Genomic DNA, 19,002 nt, shown 5'->3' with positions numbered 1-19,002 from the left:
TATCTTAATTGAAAATGTTGATAACTGAAGCTTCTAAAATTTTGTACAAAATCCTTCGTATCGTGTAATAAAATTTGTTTTCCTTAATTATGTAAAAGCACAACATTTAACACGAGTCAATGGGGGGTCCGGATCCCATGGACCCCCCCCCCGTAAATACGCCACTGATTTTGATATTTAGATATTTATTATGTATAAATGTATAGGATAAAACTATTTTTAATGATTGAACTGCAGCAAAATATAGTTTTATAATTTATTATCTATACATAATATGTACACTTGGGCATACCATTACTTATACTTATATATACTCTGTTCGCTGATAATATAAGTAAAATTAGTAAATGAGATACGTTAACTACCTGTTATAAGAACATTATTATCTATAAGCACTTATAGAAATATTATGTTAAAAATAATATTATTATAGCTTCTGTTACCTCCTTCACTGTTTGTCCGATCCCATATACACTATACAGTATACTGATATTAAATATTTTCATATGTCTCTTCGCTCATCGATGTGTCAAACCATCTCTCCCTAAATTTTTCGGTTTGGGTTTGGTTTTTCTATCGTGACTTTTTTTAAAAAGTATATTTTTGCAAGCTACCCTGCCCATCCTAATATTTTAATACTTAGAAACTGATGGATTTTTAGTTTGCTATGTACCTACCTAAAGTTTTTGAATATCATAGGTTTATCTCCTTTAAAAAACTTCTGAGTGCTTATTGTAAGGTGCGTGACGCTGGCACCCGCAAGTTTGAATTTCAACTCAAAAACCACATCAGTAATTGTTATACAATTTGTACGAATTTGTAACCACAATTCCAAAATTTGTACACCCCCCCGTCGCCCGTAAAATCGATGTATTTGACCTATGTATTTTTCTTTCGGAAACCAGAAACATTTTTTGTTTTTACCTATATTACACACGCATATGTTACTGCGGGGTGCAATAAAGAAGTGGGCTTGGTGAGCTTAGCCTCCACGGGTCACTGTTACCATACATAATTTAGCTCACCCACAATTCACAAAGTTCAAGTTGCACCTATGGGGCGTAAATATGTACAGTTTATTGTGTATAACCTCCGTTTAGTTCTCCTTGACAGTAGTTTTGATAATAACATATCCTTGATAGTGAGAATATATAATATAATATAATTATTCTAAATCAAAAATAATATAAGTAGGTTACCTATGTTGAATGTTGATTAATTTGAATATGATTAATATATTTTTTTTTTAAGACAATCTTAAATAGCCTATTAAAATATTATAATAGAGGTGTTAAGCTTTTCCAACTGTAATTTTATTATACATGTATAATATAATAATGTGTTAGGGGATGGAGTGGCCGAGCGGATTAAGACGTCGGTTGCGACGCACACCGGCGCCGGTTCGATTCCGGGGCCACGGGCGGCATTTTTCTTCGGGCAAGTTACGGTGTCCGAAGAGAAGTGCCACCATCCCCCACCCGGGCATGGCAGATACCAACGGGTGCCCACTAAAAAATCTGCCAAACCAAAAATACTCGTGTCTGAACTTACAGTACCCTCCCCCACAGTAAAACCCACCCAATGGCCTAAGATTCCGCGGGTTAATTAATAAATAAAAAAAATAAATAATGATGTATTTTTTTTGATTAGGCGTTCAGTACTACGCGGATAGGTCCAAAAGAAGAAGAACTACAAACTCTATGGCAAAAATATGTAAACAAGGCCATCTGGGCGATCGTTGCATTTAGAAATTCATTTGTAGTGATCGTATGTAGTATTATCTGTTATTGGTGCGTACATAAAACAAACCACGATATTACGTCCGATTGGCCACCACCAATCCCGTTCAAAGTCATCGGTATGTAAATTACAATTCTGTGCTTTATACATATTATTATAATACAAATTACAATAAATAAAATCAAACATAGCTATACGTACAATGTGGTATAAATACTTAAAATATTATGAATTCGCAACAATAAATTAATTGACGGTCGGACAAATCACAAATGACATAATATATGAATATGAGTATAGGTTATTATTTATTTTTGATACAAAAACTTTTAAATTTGAGAACAAATTATATTTAAGAATTTACTCGTAGGTATAGTCGTATGCACAATTTTTGTACATTTTTGTAATTACATTCATTTTTAACTTCAAAATACAAAAAACACCAAGTTATACGTTATAGATATACGATAGATAATCTATGTACATATAATATCTATTATATTCGATACTTTGAAACATTACGTAACGCAATGCATTTGTTTACTATAAAATAGTATACAAATTAGTAATTAAAATCAATTAAAAATATTGCCTATATTAAACAATGTCCATTATGTTGACATCTAATTTACAAAAAATTATCTATATTTATGTAAATTAAATAGGTACCTATACTTACTGTCTTACTATTAGTACCTAATTAATAGTTACTTATAGGTATTGTTACATACAATCATTATTCAAGAGGTTTTTAACTTACACCAGTAAATCAGTTGCCATCGGATGTTAATAGTTGTAATTTATAAATTATTTAAATAATATATTTTGTATTATACAAATAGTATTGAAATACGCAGTTAAATTATTACTATATCAATTAACAGTTGTTTTATTGAATTTATAGACAATAATAAATTGTGCATCGAATTATTGATTTTTCAAAATTCTTTCAAAGCCAGTAAAACTATAGCATGTTTATTTCAAAATAGTTGACATACCAACTGTTTTTACTTTTTTTAACTATCTAGTCATTAATTAATAACATTTATCTATTCTAATTTATAAGTCGTTCTTGTGACTTTCTCAAGGCAAAATACCCTACGGATTGCCTCATTTCCAGTGGCCGGAGTTTAGCAACAATGACGAGAGTTTCTTCGACATGATTTTCTTCATGGGCTCAGGAATCATTGTGATACCACTAATATCGTTACTCGAAAACATATCTCTCTGCAGAACGTTTGGTAAGTTCCACATAAGGTACTGTAATATACACCTATCATTAACAGCTATGTAAAAAATGTAATTAAAAAATAAACTAATTTACATACTAATAAAATATAATATTATATAGATACAGATATTAGATATATAAATTTTGAAAGTTTTCGAATCGGAATATATAGATCAAATCTAAACTACCAATCTCAGTTCAGATCACAAATATTATTTCTTTTACACTGCATGGTTAGAGTAATAATATCAAAAGCACCCACTGCTGCGCCTATCCAGATCCAACGGAGCCGCTAGTAATTCAAATATTCTCAATCAGTGGCGTAGCCAGGATTTTTTTTCGGAGGGGGGAAGGGGGGGGGGTGTTTAAATATTTTAAATATAATTTAAGACTTTTTGAGCAACTATCATAGACCATTAAAATAATTTTTAAATTTTCTTAACATTTTTGGGGAGGACTGTAGCCCCTTCAGTTCCTCCCCTGGCTACGCCACTATTCTCAATACACTTTTTATATTAGATTAACCATAGAAGTACCATACAAGTAATAACTAATAAGTAGGTATACACAATTAACTCGAGAAACCGTGGTATAATAATATAATATTATTACTATTTTTTTTTGCTTAGGTTGGGTTTTTGACAACTGAGGTCATTAGCCTGTGGAATTTGTGTGGGGGAGGGTTGTGTAAGTTTTGAACACGTGTGTGATTGTTTTTGGCAAAATTGTTAAGTGGGCACTTGTAGGTATCTGCCATGCCTGGGTGTGGGATTACGGCCTCTCTCTCCGGACACCGTTGCCCGAAGAAAAATGCCACCTGTAACCGAGTTCGAACCGGTGACAATACGCGTCGCAATCGACGCCTTAGTCCGCTCGGCCACTCCGTCCCCCTATAATATTATTATATTATTATATTTTACACAATGTTATGACTTATGGTTAATTTTTATCATAGCGCTTGGAAGTGCTTTTGTAAATGCTTTTAAACTACTTTTGTTCAAGTATATATTACAAATTTTCCAAATACAACCTAACCTAATATGTGTATTATAGCGGAGGGTAAGCCAGTGGACACGGACCAAGAGCTGTTGGCAATCGGTTTAGCGAACCTCGGCAATTCGTTCTTCCAGGGCTTCACTGGGTCTGGAGCTATCGCCAGAGGAGCGCTCAACTATTCGAGCGGCGTGCGCACGCCCCTCGGAGGCCTATACACGGGTAATTTTTTTTTATGAACAATTACATTAGGATATTCTGGTATACTACTACGTGTTTGCAAAAAAATTGTAATGGGATTTAAAGTTTAGGACTTACTGTTATGGCGGCATTGGTGTATTTGACACCATATTTCTATTACATCCCGAAAACCTCGCTGGCCGCCGTTATAATTGCCGCGTCGTTTATGATGGTCGACGTCAATATTGTCAAACACATTTACAAGTCAAAAAGTACGTATATTATGAATATTTTGCGTTTACGTTTTAGAATTACACGGTACGCGTATAATGATATTGGATAATACAAAATAGAATAGTGAGAAAACAATATCTACCGCCCCAGTATCTACTTAGCAACCTACGATATAAAAATAGTAGATAAATCGTTCAAGTTTTCCAAAAAGTGTTATAATTTAAACGTTACGCTCATCCTCTCATCTACAAATATATTATAAATCAAAATACAATTTAACACGCTTTTTCACTTTTGCCAAAAATGTATAATATAGATTACCTATTACTACACCCAACTTCAGAAAAATATCAAAAATGTTTACCAACATATTCATTACCTATAATTCATCAATGTATATTACGCTGATGTGAGAACTTGAATCTAGAAAATTAAATCCCAGTAATAACGACCATCGGAAAGAAATGTTAAAGAAAAAAAGTCTTCAGTTTCTAGGACAACTAATCAATAATATAATATTATGAAAAAACATACAGGTACCTAAGACTATTTAAAGTTGACACTACATAGTATTTACATATTTTTACTTTATAATAGTCAATAAGAATTCAATAAATTATAATAAATAAAAATAAAAATAATATGGTTATTTATAAATTAAACAAGCATTGTTAAAACAAGGTAATATTTTAATTACCTACACATTTTTTTTTCTCGATCGATGAATACTTAACGGTATATCTCACCGTAAACGCAAATGTAAATTACACGTTTTACTATAACGTATTTAAATTTGTGTTTCCGAAAAAAAAAAGTGCATAGGCTATAGGTAATTCTACCTACTTATGTTATACCTATTAATTATATTGTAGCTTCATATAACATATTAATATACAGGGTGATTGACCAAGCATTTTTCCTTTAATAATGAATTTATTCAAATTCTGATTCTTTTAATTTTTAAATATACTCATAGACCATATTTTAAAATTCTTGAATTTTATTGCACTACATAAGGAGTGTCCTGTAACCTGTGGCGATACAAACTTCTATTTTTAAATGAAAATCCCCTTTTTTTACTGTAAATTATTAGGTGGATACATTTTTTGCAAATGTTGATGTAAGTATCTAATTCAAAGTTTGAATAAGTAGTTTCTTAGTTATTAAAATGTTTGTATTGAAGATAATAAAATGGTTTTACAATTTTACATAAATATAAAATTGACGTAAGACTGTATCTATTATTTATCATACTTGGTTCATTTTTACAAATTATTAATATTGATAGATTAATATTATAATGACTTTACTATAATTTTCAAATCACCATAGTCCCCATATCTTATAAACCCATTACAGTGGACCTTTCATAGTTTTATCCTTGGAACACTAAGTTGAATAACTCAAAAACTACCCTTACAAATTTAGATTCTGATAATTTACAGTTGAAAAGGGGTGTTCTCATTTGAAAACAGAAGTTTGTGTCATATAGGTACAATGAAACCTGTATATGACGGACAGTTACGGCTCACGAGACCATCAAAAGCGTCTGTTATTGACAGGCACATTGGAATACTTATCTTTTTGTGGAGACATTATCATTTATCACTGTCCATTCGAGAGAGATGTCCGCAATGTCCGCTATGTAGGCGTACAGCCATACAGGTAGTGTCTGTTAAGACCCCTTAACTGGGTAGTGGGTCTCACTGTATAATATTATATTCCTACGAGTATCTATTATTATTATTATGAAACTTTTCTACTTTACCGGACACCCTTTTATTGCAATTTTTTTTTTTGAAACTAATGTACTTCAACGTGTTAAGAATGACGGTGCAATCAAAATTAGATAGCCATACTTCGTTTTGAAGTTAGATGCTAAGGCAGTTTTGAATTCTGAGTTTTACACATACGCTCAACGCTCCTGCGGACCTCGAGATGGATGGGTGCTCGGCCCCCAAACCACCAGGGCTTAAATAGCAAACCTGGGGGGGAGGGAAGGCGACACCCTCGGGTTCGTGGGAGGGGAGGGAGTACCTGCCCTGTGTTTAAAAAAAAATTGCAAAAAAAAGGGTGTCCAGTAGAGTAGAAATTTACCATTATAATTGCCATGACAATTAACACGTTTATCTGGCTGTCCGCAGAAAGAGATTTGGTGCTCATGTTGATCACGTTCTTCTCGTGCTTGTTTCTTCCATTGGAATACGGTGTGCTCATCGGCATCGTTGCGAACGTCGGGTTCATAATGTTCAGTGCTGCCAAACCCAAAATATCTATCCAAGTGCAAAAGGTCGGATCCGTTATCGACGTCAAAATCAAAAACAAATATTATTAGTGCAGAGGATTTCTAGCATTTGTATAATATTTGTTTTGGGCGATCGTAAAGGCCAGCTAGATACAAATTTGTTTTATGTTACAAGAAAATACAAATCTGTAATTTTACGGAACATAATATTTTTGAACCTTTTGATTTTTGAAACATATTTAGGATTATTTTTGTATTTTATTGGCATTTTTTTTAATGATGTTTATCAAAACAAATATCAGTAGTTATTCTATAATATTTATTAATCAAACCTTTAAAAAAAAATTAAGTGCATACTTTTAGAGCATATTTTAGGATTTTTAAGTGCATAAGTGCTTGCATTTTTACTGATTATTTAGGGTTTAAACATTTAAGTCCTCTGCTCTAGATCTCTAATTATTAAAAAAAAATCGTACATTCGTACCCATACGTATATGAATACGTATGCTGAAATTGTTATGTTTTTTCTTAGAACCACGACGGGATCAAATACTTGTTGCTGACACCGGATCGGTACTTGATATTCCCTTCGATGGAATACGTACGGCAGACGATAACAAAACACGGCCTTGCTCTTGGGATCCCTGTAGTCATCGACGGTTCCAGTATATTTGAGGCAGATTTCACAACGGCAAACGTACGTACCACATAATAAACCATGTAATAGACGTGCGCAAGAGGTATGTAGCCAGGATTATGAAATGGGAGGTGTTTTAAGTGTAGATTAAAACCAAGTTTTTACAGTTTTCGTATATAAATAAATTAAGGGTTCAGAACTTGACTATTGTTGCGCTAAAAATTATCGAAATATGCAGTCAAAATTCTCAAAATATGCTTAAATATAATATGTACTATGTAGCAATATTTTTATAATATTTTTAAAAAATCATAAAACATATTGCAATTTTGGTAATAAAAAATAAAAAAATAAGTAGGTATATAAACCTGAGAAATAAATAAATAAATAACAACTTAATTTTTAAAAATACTGGCATACAATACTAGGTTAATAAATAAGTAATAACGAATAACGTGATATGCGAACACCGTGATAAACAAACACGTAGGTACTGATGTTCATTTATTCGTACAATCTGCAATCTAGATGTTAATTCAAGTTTAAACACAGTTTTGTCACAAAGAGACTTATGAAATCTTACATATGCGAACATAGGGCCAACTGTAGCCAAGCTCCACCAACAACTTTAACAGCCCTCCACCCCTCCAAAACATTTACTTAATTTTATTAAGCTTATTCAATTTTGTAATAGTATGGTATAAGGTTTCGGCCTCCCCAAATCTCAAAATTATCGCCTATTGTACCTAACCAAACATAATATTTTTCAAGATATTTTCATTGTTATCCAAATATAATTTTTCCCGACAATTGTATGTACATTTAAGTTAAAAAGTACCCAAATATGCAAATTCAAATTTTTTTATTTAATTTTGCCATTTCATAAGACAAATTTATAACTTGCAAGCAGTCCCAAACCCTATAGGTAAACAATATATTTATTAGGAGGGAAAATGTCAATGGGGGGGAGGGGGGGTCAAACACCCAAAAAAAACCCTGGCTACGCCACTGTATGTAGCTGCATACTTATCTTGAACGCCTTCCTTTAAGAAATATGAAAAATGAATACAAATCATTATGACTTTTTATCTTGAAGCACAAAAATAATAATGAAGATGGAAAATTTCCATTAATAGTAAATTAATCAAAATTTCAGTTGGATTTTAAAACCAATTTCTACCAATATTATTGTTTAAACACACAGACAGTTAGTTATATTTTTCGATAACTGTGCGCAGATTAATCTATCAGATTTCTGATAAAATATCCAAATTAGGTAAAAACGTCTAACAGCCCAATATTGAAGTATTTGAATAATATCTATCTATATATATAAATCTATATATTATATAAATGTGAAAATGAAAACCTTTGAGTGATATGTTCTTGGAAACTACTGAACCGATCGTTATGATTTTTTTTTTTTTCAATCGAAGAGCTCATTTCGGAGAACGTTTATGATATTTATCGATTATCTAACTTAATAAACAAAGAAGTTATCAATTATTATAAATTTTCAAAAAATTCAGACCGAAATTTTTTTTATAGATGGTGGCCATGAGTGACGTCATATAACATATTTAAATACAATATTTGTTATTGTTCATATAACTCCTTTGTTTACTAAGTTAGATAATCGATAAATACCATAAACCTTCTCCGCAATGAGCTCTTCAACTTAAAAAAAAAATTATAACGATCGGTTCAGTAATGAATGTTTGTGTGTAGATTAGACCTCTGGGAAGACGACAGGCTATTTAAAAAAGGGGTTCAAAAAAAATAACCAACACTAAAACCTTTTCTTTAAAACTACCCAGTACCCATTTTCCTAACAATCAAACACATTACACGTATAAATATTAATAGGCAAAATAGCAAAACAATTTCAAAGATTTACATAACTTATGGTAGTTAAATACTATTTAATGTGCACATAGTATGTACAGAATATTATATATATTATATTATTCATTGTTTATAGTAAAAATTCTAGTATCCTTTTTTCATTTGATAGTTCAACTAGCACTTCATCAGGAGTAATTGAATCGTTTTTGTTGATCGAGAGCATAGCTAGACCTAATAATAGTCTTCCCTATTAAAATTAATTACAACATTAATTCATTTTCCAACGGCAGAATCAGAGGTGGATAGGTAGTATTTATGTTACAGGGAAATATTTGAAGGGGCACCCAAACTGAAAAAAAATTTGGTCACTTCGATCGCATTAGATACTTATTCAATCTAACACCTATGCCTATAAATAAAATGTTTCGTGCGAAAACGTAATTTTAGTTTGGTGTGACTGGTGTGAGGCTAGGCCCTAACCTAACTAACCTAGCCGCTAGGGAAACGGCATATGAGGAAAATGCTTTTTTCGGTTGTAAGGGATTTTTGAAAAGTTTCACGTATAAGGTTGTACAAATTCCGAACTAAATATCTGCATAGAAGTTTCATATAAATAAGTAGTTTTGGAAATAAGGGGAGAGGTGGAGAAACGTTTCTATGTATAACTTCAAAAAAAAATTTGTACAAATTCCGTACTAAATATTGGCCAAAAAAAAATTGCAAAAACTCAATATTGTGGGGGTGGGGGGTAGGAAAACACACGAGGATACTTCGGTCTTCGATTAACGATAAAAATTTAAAATACTATGTCAAAGATCCGTAAGCAAAATCTTGACTTGTGGTATTATTATATTTTTAAAAATAACAGTTAGTAATAATAATTAATATAAAAAATGAATTGTTTTAAATTTAAACTATTCCTATTTGGTGAATATTTTATTGTGCAAAAAAAACAATGTGTAGACCCGAGTTGGCCCCCCAACATAAACATATACGGGGGCCCCACAGGGAAAATACCTTTTTACCCATGGGCAGAATAGAACAGAATGAACGAAAATTTCATAATATTATTTAACGAAAATGTTTAACATGGTCATTTACCATACTGTTATAAAAATAGAATCTATTTCACCGTATATTGTCGTTCACGCGAAATTTAACGATTATAACGTTATCGGTTTTTTCTCCGTTGTCCGATCGAGTCGGTCGGGTTAATGACAATATTAATATGTATCTATGTCCGCACGCAACTAGCTACCTGTGTACGATCAATTAATGTCTATTTTGATTGATACACGGCACCCATAATTTCGTTATAAAATATTTTTTCGTTGTTGGTAAAGTATAGTGTATACTCAATAGTCATATTATTATGACGTATATGTTTGTGTATACACGGATGATTAATAAGTAGAAATTCATCAATAATATCAAAATTTTTTTTTTTGGTCCGGGGGGGGGGGGGTTAACAACAACCGTACACCACTGGATATAACTACCTACCTATACTACAACTTACAACTCACAAGTCAACCAGAACTTTTGTAATAATTATATTTATATTTTTTTTTCATGATTTACAGGTATTTTCCATGATGTCACGGGACTTTTCAAAAAAAGGACAATTTTTATACTTGTTTAATCTAAAGCCCAGCGTAGCTAATGTATTCAAAGGAATAAAAAATTGTAATATTTTTTTGTGTGCAAATAAAGACGAGTTGGACGAACTGCTAAGAAAACATTTGCAAGTTTTTTATTTGTTTTTTAAACACCCGTGCTATGTTTTAATTTGAATATTTATTATTATTTTTTAGTGGACCGTCACAAATTCAAGAACAATGTCAAAACAAAACAATTTGGACTTCAAAATTGTAAACTTAATACAAATGATCTTTGAATAAAATACAATAATATATTGGTTTTAATTAAATTATAATGATATGTGTCAGTTTAAGACTTTAGATGTTTCGAAAACGAAACGAGTTGGATGTAATTATTTGGCTGTATTTGATTATAAATTGATGTAATATACTCTGTTCGGTATACTTAGATCAATAAATATATATTGTAATCAATGATGATTTGACGTGTTCTGTCGAAGTGTCACGTAAAATATAACTTATAAGCATATTATATTTTATTATTTATACAATAAAAGGAGCGTATATATTTATGTACAAATGTTTATCAAGTGGTTGTTCGTGTTATTGTGTATTTTATATTAATAAATAGATCAGCATTATTATGACATTTCATTGAACCCGTAAAGATAAGTCTGGCATTGTCCTCATAATAATTCATTTCTACAATAATTTTAAATCAAATTAAAACCCTTTATTTTCCAGATTCAAAAATAGATTAAAATATGAAGAGGTCTCCCATTTGGTTGAAATCACGGTGTAGTTATTCGTAGTGTATATTTTATCAAATTTTTATTTTTTTAGTTCATTAAAAAACTGAAAATTCTTAGGTTTTGATTAAACTATATTTATTTTTAACTTAATTATAAGGAGAAATAAATATTTGTAATTTTTATTTGTTATTAAAAAAATATTTTGTTTCTCAGTATCTTATAGACCACAGATATCTCAAATCGTCTAACATTTTAAAATAATACTTCAGGTACTATATATTTACATGTAGCGTAAAATGTCAACTATATCAAAAATATGATCCCACGGCGTTTTACATAGACAATTTAGCAACACCCTTGTCGTGAGCCTATAACATTATTATTGTAATTTATTGTATGGCTATCGCCTATTTTAGTAGTCTAAGGCTGGCAGTATTTCAAATACAGGTATCCGGTATTTGTTTACTACCGGTACTACCGGTAATGGACTTTATTTAAATCCAGGAAAATTTAATATTTTTTTTAATATCGTGGCGGGAGTGAGAGTTTCTATGAAAAAAGAAGGGCATAGATTAAAAAAGGTTCTAGTTCTACAAACTGTTCTAGATCAGTGATTCCTAACTTTTTTGTGGTCGTGCAGGTCCACTATATATAGTTTACAAAGTAGGACTACCAGGCAAATGCATTTTAGAAGGAAAAATAATTCGGAACTGAAGAATAAGTTGGAAACTAAATACTACACTACTACTAACATAAGACTAGGTAAACAATTAAAATAAACGAACTATTACGGTCTATTCCCGCTGCTTAAATGAGAATGTAAATAAGTGGATAAAAAAATTAAAATAAATTCTCCTGCTCGGATTCTTGTGATTGATTATGTGATTGCAATTTATGGACATAATACAATGTTTAGTTTAAAATAATATTGTGTTTCAAGATGGGACTGAAGTCAATTTGGAATTATAAATTAAAAATACTAAATACATTTAAACGTGTAGGTAAATATCAGAGATTATTAGAAGGAGTATTTAAATGTGTGAAAATGGATACTTATATAATTAATTTAAGAACAAGTAAAAAAAAGGTGGGTAAGTGGATGTCGCTCTGCTGTACAGTAGGTTACAAGTGGGTCACTGTAATGGATGGTGTTAAATTTGAATTCAATGATATCATATCATTGTATAAGAAAAACGATTCTGAGTGAAAACGATCAGTCAGTCTATGATATTACTAAGTATATTTTATGATATTATTGTGAATAAAATAATTTATATATTTACCTATTTACGTTTTGTTTTAAATTTTCAATCCTTAGCTATAAAAGTTGAAAATTTTATAAATTATGAAGTATATATATCCGCATAATATCAGCATGAACAATAAGTCTAATATATTAATTTTATGAGCTATTTATATAAAATGCATAACATTTCTTCGTTAAATATATTGCATAATTTCTATTTTATGTTAAACTGCTACGACATCTGTGCAATTTTTTTATCCAATTTATATTAAAGTGTATTATTATACTATATTATAATATAATCAAAAATAATAGAGAGAAACAACTTTATTCAAAGTGAACTGGTCCTAAGTGTCTACGTCGGTTACAATAAACATAGTATATAATAATTACTATTTAATTTATAGTTATTATACAATATTAGATAGAAAAATTGATAAAATATTTACTTCTGTCATACTATTTATTAGGTAAGACTTAATACTTAATAAAATCTTGAAAAACATCGTTTAGGTGTATAGCAGTTGATACAGGCAAAGTACAAAATATTTTCAAGAGTTCATGAATATTTGGATTAACCTCTTTATCACAAACATCTAAAGCATGTAACCTAAAGGTGAATACAATATTTTCAGTCACTAAAAATAAACCCATGCCCTATGGTAAATCTATAGTCTTTATGGTAATTTTGTTTTATTTACCGACTATTTATCGGGTTTATTATAAACACTCATGCATGAAAAATAATTAGCAGAGAATTCAAAAATATAGTATACCATACCACCATAAAAATATATGTTTTTATTTTCCGATATTTATGCCACGAACGACTAGTGGCGTATAGTACCTATATTAAAGCAGACAAATTACCACGGCTAGAACATTTAGAAAACAGATATAGGTTACCTACTTAAAACTTAAAAGTAGTATCATATTGAAATACAGAAAATAAGTAAACTTAATTTTACAAAAAAAAAGGTCAAGGGGGGGATCTATCCCCCATACCTCCCCACGGTAAATACGCCACTGGCAAGGTAGGTAAAGGTTGACGGTATATCACATATTGACAGTAGGCAAGTCACACTGTGGACCACAACGGCTCAACCCTTACCCTGTTAATGCTCCTTTGGCCAATATTATTGTCTAACACTAGTAACACTTACTTAATATTGACACGGCTGCGAAATTTAAAAATTCCGTGGTGCCTTTGGAAAAACAAAAAAGTATTAAATAACATAAATTAAGTATTAAAGCGGTAACCATGGTTCAAAATATCATATTTTAAATTATCAGCTGACCACCGTTGTTATCACCATATTTACCATACTATTATCCAGCGTTATCGCCGTGAAGTAATTACTGATTAAGGAGCATATGATTTTCATTATCGAGTGTATTTATTTTTTAAGTCGAAGTATCGAACTCTCTTGAAGAGTTTCAGACGTTCGTGAACGTGGGTAATTCGTGTTACGTATTCTTTTCTTTCTTCCCTAAATAATTACTTAATTCCGACTTTTTCGCTTGTATAAATTGTTCTCTTCAGTTTAAAATATACGTAACTAAAAAAAATTACCACGTTCACGTGTCATTACCTATATAAAAATAAATAAAATTTGGATATATCATTTAAAGTTTTCTAGTGAATATTGAAAACAGTTTCGACTTCTTAGACTTAGTTCACGTTAAAATATTTTGAAATGGCTGCTGATACTCTGCGAGTTTTAAGGTAAGATGTTAATAATTTTATCAAACAAAATTGCGTTATTTAGGTACTTAAATAGGTTTATAATATAATCATTCTGTTTAGGAAAAGACCATTAGAAGAATATGATGATGATTACAAACCTTTGTCTAAACGACTGCACAGCATGTATTTGAAAGATGGTCCACTTTCCGGTGAAAACCATCCAGGAGTCACAAACGCCTACGGTGTAAGTATTTTTATTGTTATTTGAATGTTCTAAAATGCAAATCAATATCTGTTGATGGAATAATTATCATTTTTATAATAATTTCGTTATTTATTGATCATTGAAATTTTCACTACAGTATAATTATATTTTTAGTGCTTAATAAATAATACAATTCAATCATAATTTTAGATTTTACAAAGAGTACTTCAAGGTTAATGTTATGAAATGGTTCTTAACCTGATGGTTATATACTAATGTGTACTGATATACAGTGTTGGGTAGTAACGTAACGAAAATAACGCGTTACTGTAACGGCATTACGTAATTTCATTAGAATTATTTCCAAGTAATGAAAAAGTAATGGAAATTACTTTTGAAAAGTAATTTCTATAGAATAACGTGTTAGAGTTTCGAATTATTAAGTACCTATCTATAGGTATGCCTATTGCGAATTAAAAAACAATATATGTATTATGCGGTATTATAATGTTTTAATGTAATATGTATATATATTTAATTTTAACTCGGCACAATTCAGTTTTCAATGGTTTTGACATATGAAATGTTTAATTGCACCGTAAATCACGAGAACAGTTAATTAAATTTCTTATTTAGTTTGATTCCTTTAAATAGGTTTCCTATGAATATAACTAGTGTGGAAGACTACATTTTATATGATCCTATGAACTATACGTCTATACAGGTTTTATAAAGAATTTGCTTGTTTAATTTGTCTGCAGAAGTTAATTGCCAAGAAATTAAAATATTTTTTTTTTATTTCTGTAACGAGAAAGTAATGAGTTACTTTTCTATTAGAAAAGTAAAATAATTTCATTACAATTTTATTTGAGTAACGAGTAAAGTAACTTTATTACATTTATCTCTTAGTAACGAGTAAAGTAACTTCATTACTTTTTAAAAGTAACTTACCCAACACTGCTGATATACTGATGTATTATACAGAAGTCACTCGATAATTTGAAAAATTATTAAACCACAAATCGAACTAGACGCTGAGTCCCCTGAGAAAACCTCTATAATTAGAAGAAAATACATGTATTCCGGTCCCCTCAATAATTCATAATGTCTATTGGAGAGACATACTCTACAATTTAAATATTTTTTCACAAACCTCTATACCTAATTCAAATTTACTTAAACGTGATTATAATTTGTAAGTTCATATAAAGATTATTACAATCTATTTGACGTATTAATAATGACGGTGGTTAAATATTATCGTAGCTTATAAATGTTATCGTACCTTACCTACCTAATCTAAACTTTAATCGTATTATTTTGCTAAAAAACTCTGCAATGGGTATACCATTGTTGAAATCGAATAAAACGTAGTCAGTCGCAATATGGGTCCCGTAAAGTACAAGTGTTTGTCAATAGCAGACAAAAAAAAAGTGATCGCGGATTATTTGAACACTGTAAATCGAAAACCTCTATAACTCCGTCCCCTGAATTTCAAATTATCGAGTGACTACTATATCAATATTTACTTGTAACCTACTTATCGTTATTTATTAACTATAATATATTTTCATTAAAACCATAAATGGTGTGAGATTCACAGTAAAAATAATTTTAGTAAATGACAACCCCCCCCCCCCCAACAACAACAACAAATAAGGCCAAAACAAGGGGTGTCTGATAAAGTATAAAAGTTCCGAATTATTAAGTATGTCTCCTAAAGAGAAACATTTTTCACATTGTATCGCTATAGTATAATTATTAGAATTTAAGTTAAATAATAAACTGTATTATTTTAGCCTTCAACATTCTCATTCATATTGAGTATTTTAAAGGTAAAATTAAAATTAAAAACCTTAGTAACTATTTAATAGAGAATTGATATCAAGTAGTAATTATGATGAAGTCCCACCAAGTATCAGGTTAAATCAGACAAAATAAATTTGCTATATATAGCTCAGAAAACTAATACACCTGTTCCAGAAATATGCTTATTTATATGATATATATAATATACATTATAAAGAGTATAAATTGTTTGTTTTAGTTAATATTTTATAATTTTAATTTTTACAATCTTTAAAAACCTGTTAATAGAATGCATCTACATCAGTACAATATAGCCAGCAAACGGCAACTGATTATAGTCATTCAGATGTCAATAGTCAACAAAACATTAGAGTGGAAGACCAACAAAATTTACATTATGATCCAGATCTGACTTCCGATCAAAATCCGTTCTACTATGAGAGCAACAGATTATTATTTGACCTTCATGTAGAAAGGGTCCATCGTCATGGTCAATAATAATTTTAATTTATACTACAATAAATATTTGTTTTACCCTAAAATTAAAATATTTACCGACTATAGTCCCTCATGGCATAACATCATATTACAATAATATGTCGACTTTGGTTTGGCTATATTATTATAACTTCAACTTAGTGTTCATATATCTATGTTAATTTTTCATCAACTAGTAATGGACATATAATATTTATAAGAATTTGTTGACATCATGTTTCCTATTTTAGCCATTTACAGGCTTAAAAATAAACATTTTAGTTTTAAGGAACCAGAAGGATTATTTTGTTAAGATGATAAATTAAATTTTTAATATTGCAATAATTCTATAGATATTAAAGTAAATCTAATTACAGTAATTCACTTAGTACTTATACTAAGTTAATTACAATTTATTATTGTGTATTATTTGTCTTTATTTAAATTTTAATTTATTCCCAGGGGCCAATTCAAAATATGTCATTGTTGTGTGATTCATTAATATTAAGTTAGTATTCGCTTATTTTTGTTGCTCATTTTTACATGTAATTACCTATTATAATATGTATAATTTTTTTTTTTTTTTTGTGTTTCTTTACCATTAAATTATTTTAAAAGGTAAATAAAATAAAAATACATAAAAATAACTTTATTCAACAATAACCAATTATTGCTATAATATTGTATATTATTTATTTTTAAGTTATTCCTTAAAACTATTTGGAGAATGTCAATTTTTATTTCCAAATAATAAGAACTTAAGTATTATATATTATTTACGCATTTTAAATTATAGTTATTATTAATAAAACAACGACAAAAATAATCGAAAACTTAAATCAAACATTATTAAACACACAGTTTGTAAATTATATACCTTAAATCAAATATTATTCCAATTTAAAAACATAATATGTACCTATTGAAATATAATATTACTAGTAATATTATAAAATAAAAATAAAAAACTTCTTAAAACCTATAAAATAGATTAAGTTATTTATACCTACTGTTATTTATTAATATTATTGAACCAATAGACATTAGAATCTAATACTATAAATAAAATAAAATGCACAATTATATTTTATTTTTCGAAATTTAGCTTGTAAAAAATATTCTTATATTTGTAATCAACAAATAAATTACATATTTCATTACTAGACACTATGAATTTTATATCATGACCATGAGGCATGTGTAATCAATGCTGATAACTGTTTTAAATATTATGATTATAGTTTAGGCTTGTGTATATTATTAATTTATTATTTTTAATCTTTTCGATCCAGTACTGAATAGAATCAAATTGTAACAGCTATTAAACTAGTATTCTCAATTATTAAATATAGGGTGTTTCATTATGAACGCCGGATTTAATTTGCCCGGTATTTTTTGTTTTTTGTGTTGGCTTACCTTTTTCTTTTAGCATTGTTATTTATAAACTCTCCGCAATAAAACGCGGTAAAGGTCTTAACGATAAAATTTTCAATTTTATTTTGATTTATTTCGCTTGTTTCTAACGTACTGTTTGTAACCATGTTGCGACTGAGTTTACAAGAACGCGTTTTAGTTGTTAAGATTTTTTTATTGCCATAGTGAAAGTTATGCTGAAACAGTGTGCCATCTTAGACAGATTATGGGTCGAAATGAGGCTCCTAATGAGTCAACAGTTCGATTGATGTTAAAGTTCAAACAAACTGGCTCAGTGCAAGATGTCAAAACTTCCAACGCGTCAACGCAGTCGCAGATCACATTTGAATCAAGCAATTGTTTTTAACAGTGTTTTAACCAGTCCAACGACATCTCTTCGTTGACGATCACAACAGTTGGCGATACCGCTGAGTTCGTTATACCGATTCATGAAAAAAGATTTGCATTTACACCCATATAAACTCCAACTTACTCAGGAGCTCAAAGCTGGTGATCACGGTAAACGCAGACGTTCGTTGAGTGGTTTCACAATATGCAAGTTGATGATGCTGATTTTGCGAGCAAGATCATTTTTAGCGATGAAGCTCATTTTCATATGAGTGGATTTGTAAACAAGCAAAACTGTAGACTTTGGGGGATAGAAAACCCACAACAAATTGATTCCTACGTTATGTGGACCGTAGGCG

The 19,002-nt window shown here is 29.9% G+C and overlaps 2 protein-coding genes across 3 annotated transcripts; both read left to right on the top strand.

Moving 5' to 3' along the window:
• The first annotated feature begins 1,627 nt into the window (after positions 1-1,627).
• On the top strand, positions 1,628-11,347 carry LOC100163684 (sodium-independent sulfate anion transporter). Of its 2 annotated transcripts, none has more exons than XM_016801692.2 (8): positions 1,628-1,858; positions 2,807-2,981; positions 4,025-4,186; positions 4,276-4,416; positions 6,523-6,668; positions 7,156-7,320; positions 10,689-10,849; positions 10,920-11,347. In XM_016801692.2, the coding sequence occupies exons 2-8, from the start codon at positions 2,900-2,902 to the stop codon at positions 10,978-10,980; spliced, it is 918 nt and encodes a 305-aa protein (XP_016657181.1). In that variant the 5' UTR covers positions 1,628-1,858; positions 2,807-2,899; the 3' UTR covers positions 10,981-11,347. The 2 variants fall into 2 exon arrangements, with proteins under 2 accessions (XP_016657181.1, XP_016657179.1); XM_016801690.2 differs by having other exon boundaries at positions 1,629-1,858; positions 2,829-2,981.
• Positions 11,348-14,092: 2,745 nt separating this feature from the next.
• On the top strand, positions 14,093-17,089 carry LOC100574771. The gene is made up of 3 exons (XM_003240182.4): positions 14,093-14,430; positions 14,512-14,635; positions 16,694-17,089. Exons 1-3 carry the CDS (start codon positions 14,402-14,404, stop codon positions 16,901-16,903), a joined length of 363 nt encoding a protein of 120 aa, XP_003240230.1. The 5' UTR covers positions 14,093-14,401; the 3' UTR covers positions 16,904-17,089.
• Positions 17,090-19,002: the final 1,913 nt, after the last annotated feature.

The sequence above is a fragment of the Acyrthosiphon pisum genome, chromosome A1 (assembly GCF_005508785.2).
Source record: "Acyrthosiphon pisum isolate AL4f chromosome A1, pea_aphid_22Mar2018_4r6ur, whole genome shotgun sequence".
NCBI lineage: Eukaryota > Metazoa > Arthropoda > Insecta > Hemiptera > Aphididae > Acyrthosiphon > Acyrthosiphon pisum.
Note: the sequence above shows the minus strand (reverse complement) of the source record. Positions and strands in the feature narration are given on the sequence as shown.

Coding starts and splice junctions, on each gene's coding strand:
- LOC100163684 (XM_016801692.2), top strand. CDS start 2,900: ATGATTTTCTTCATGGGCTCAGGAATCATTGTGATACCACTAATATCG. Junction 4,187..4,275: donor CCTCGGAGGCCTATACACGG/GTAATTTTTTTT, acceptor TTTAAAGTTTAG/GACTTACTGTTATGGCGGCA. Junction 10,850..10,919: donor GAACTGCTAAGAAAACATTT/GCAAGTTTTTTA, acceptor ATTATTTTTTAG/TGGACCGTCACAAATTCAAG.
- LOC100574771 (XM_003240182.4), top strand. CDS start 14,402: ATGGCTGCTGATACTCTGCGAGTTTTAAG. Junction 14,431..14,511: donor GATACTCTGCGAGTTTTAAG/GTAAGATGTTAA, acceptor CATTCTGTTTAG/GAAAAGACCATTAGAAGAAT. Junction 14,636..16,693: donor GAGTCACAAACGCCTACGGT/GTAAGTATTTTT, acceptor ACCTGTTAATAG/AATGCATCTACATCAGTACA.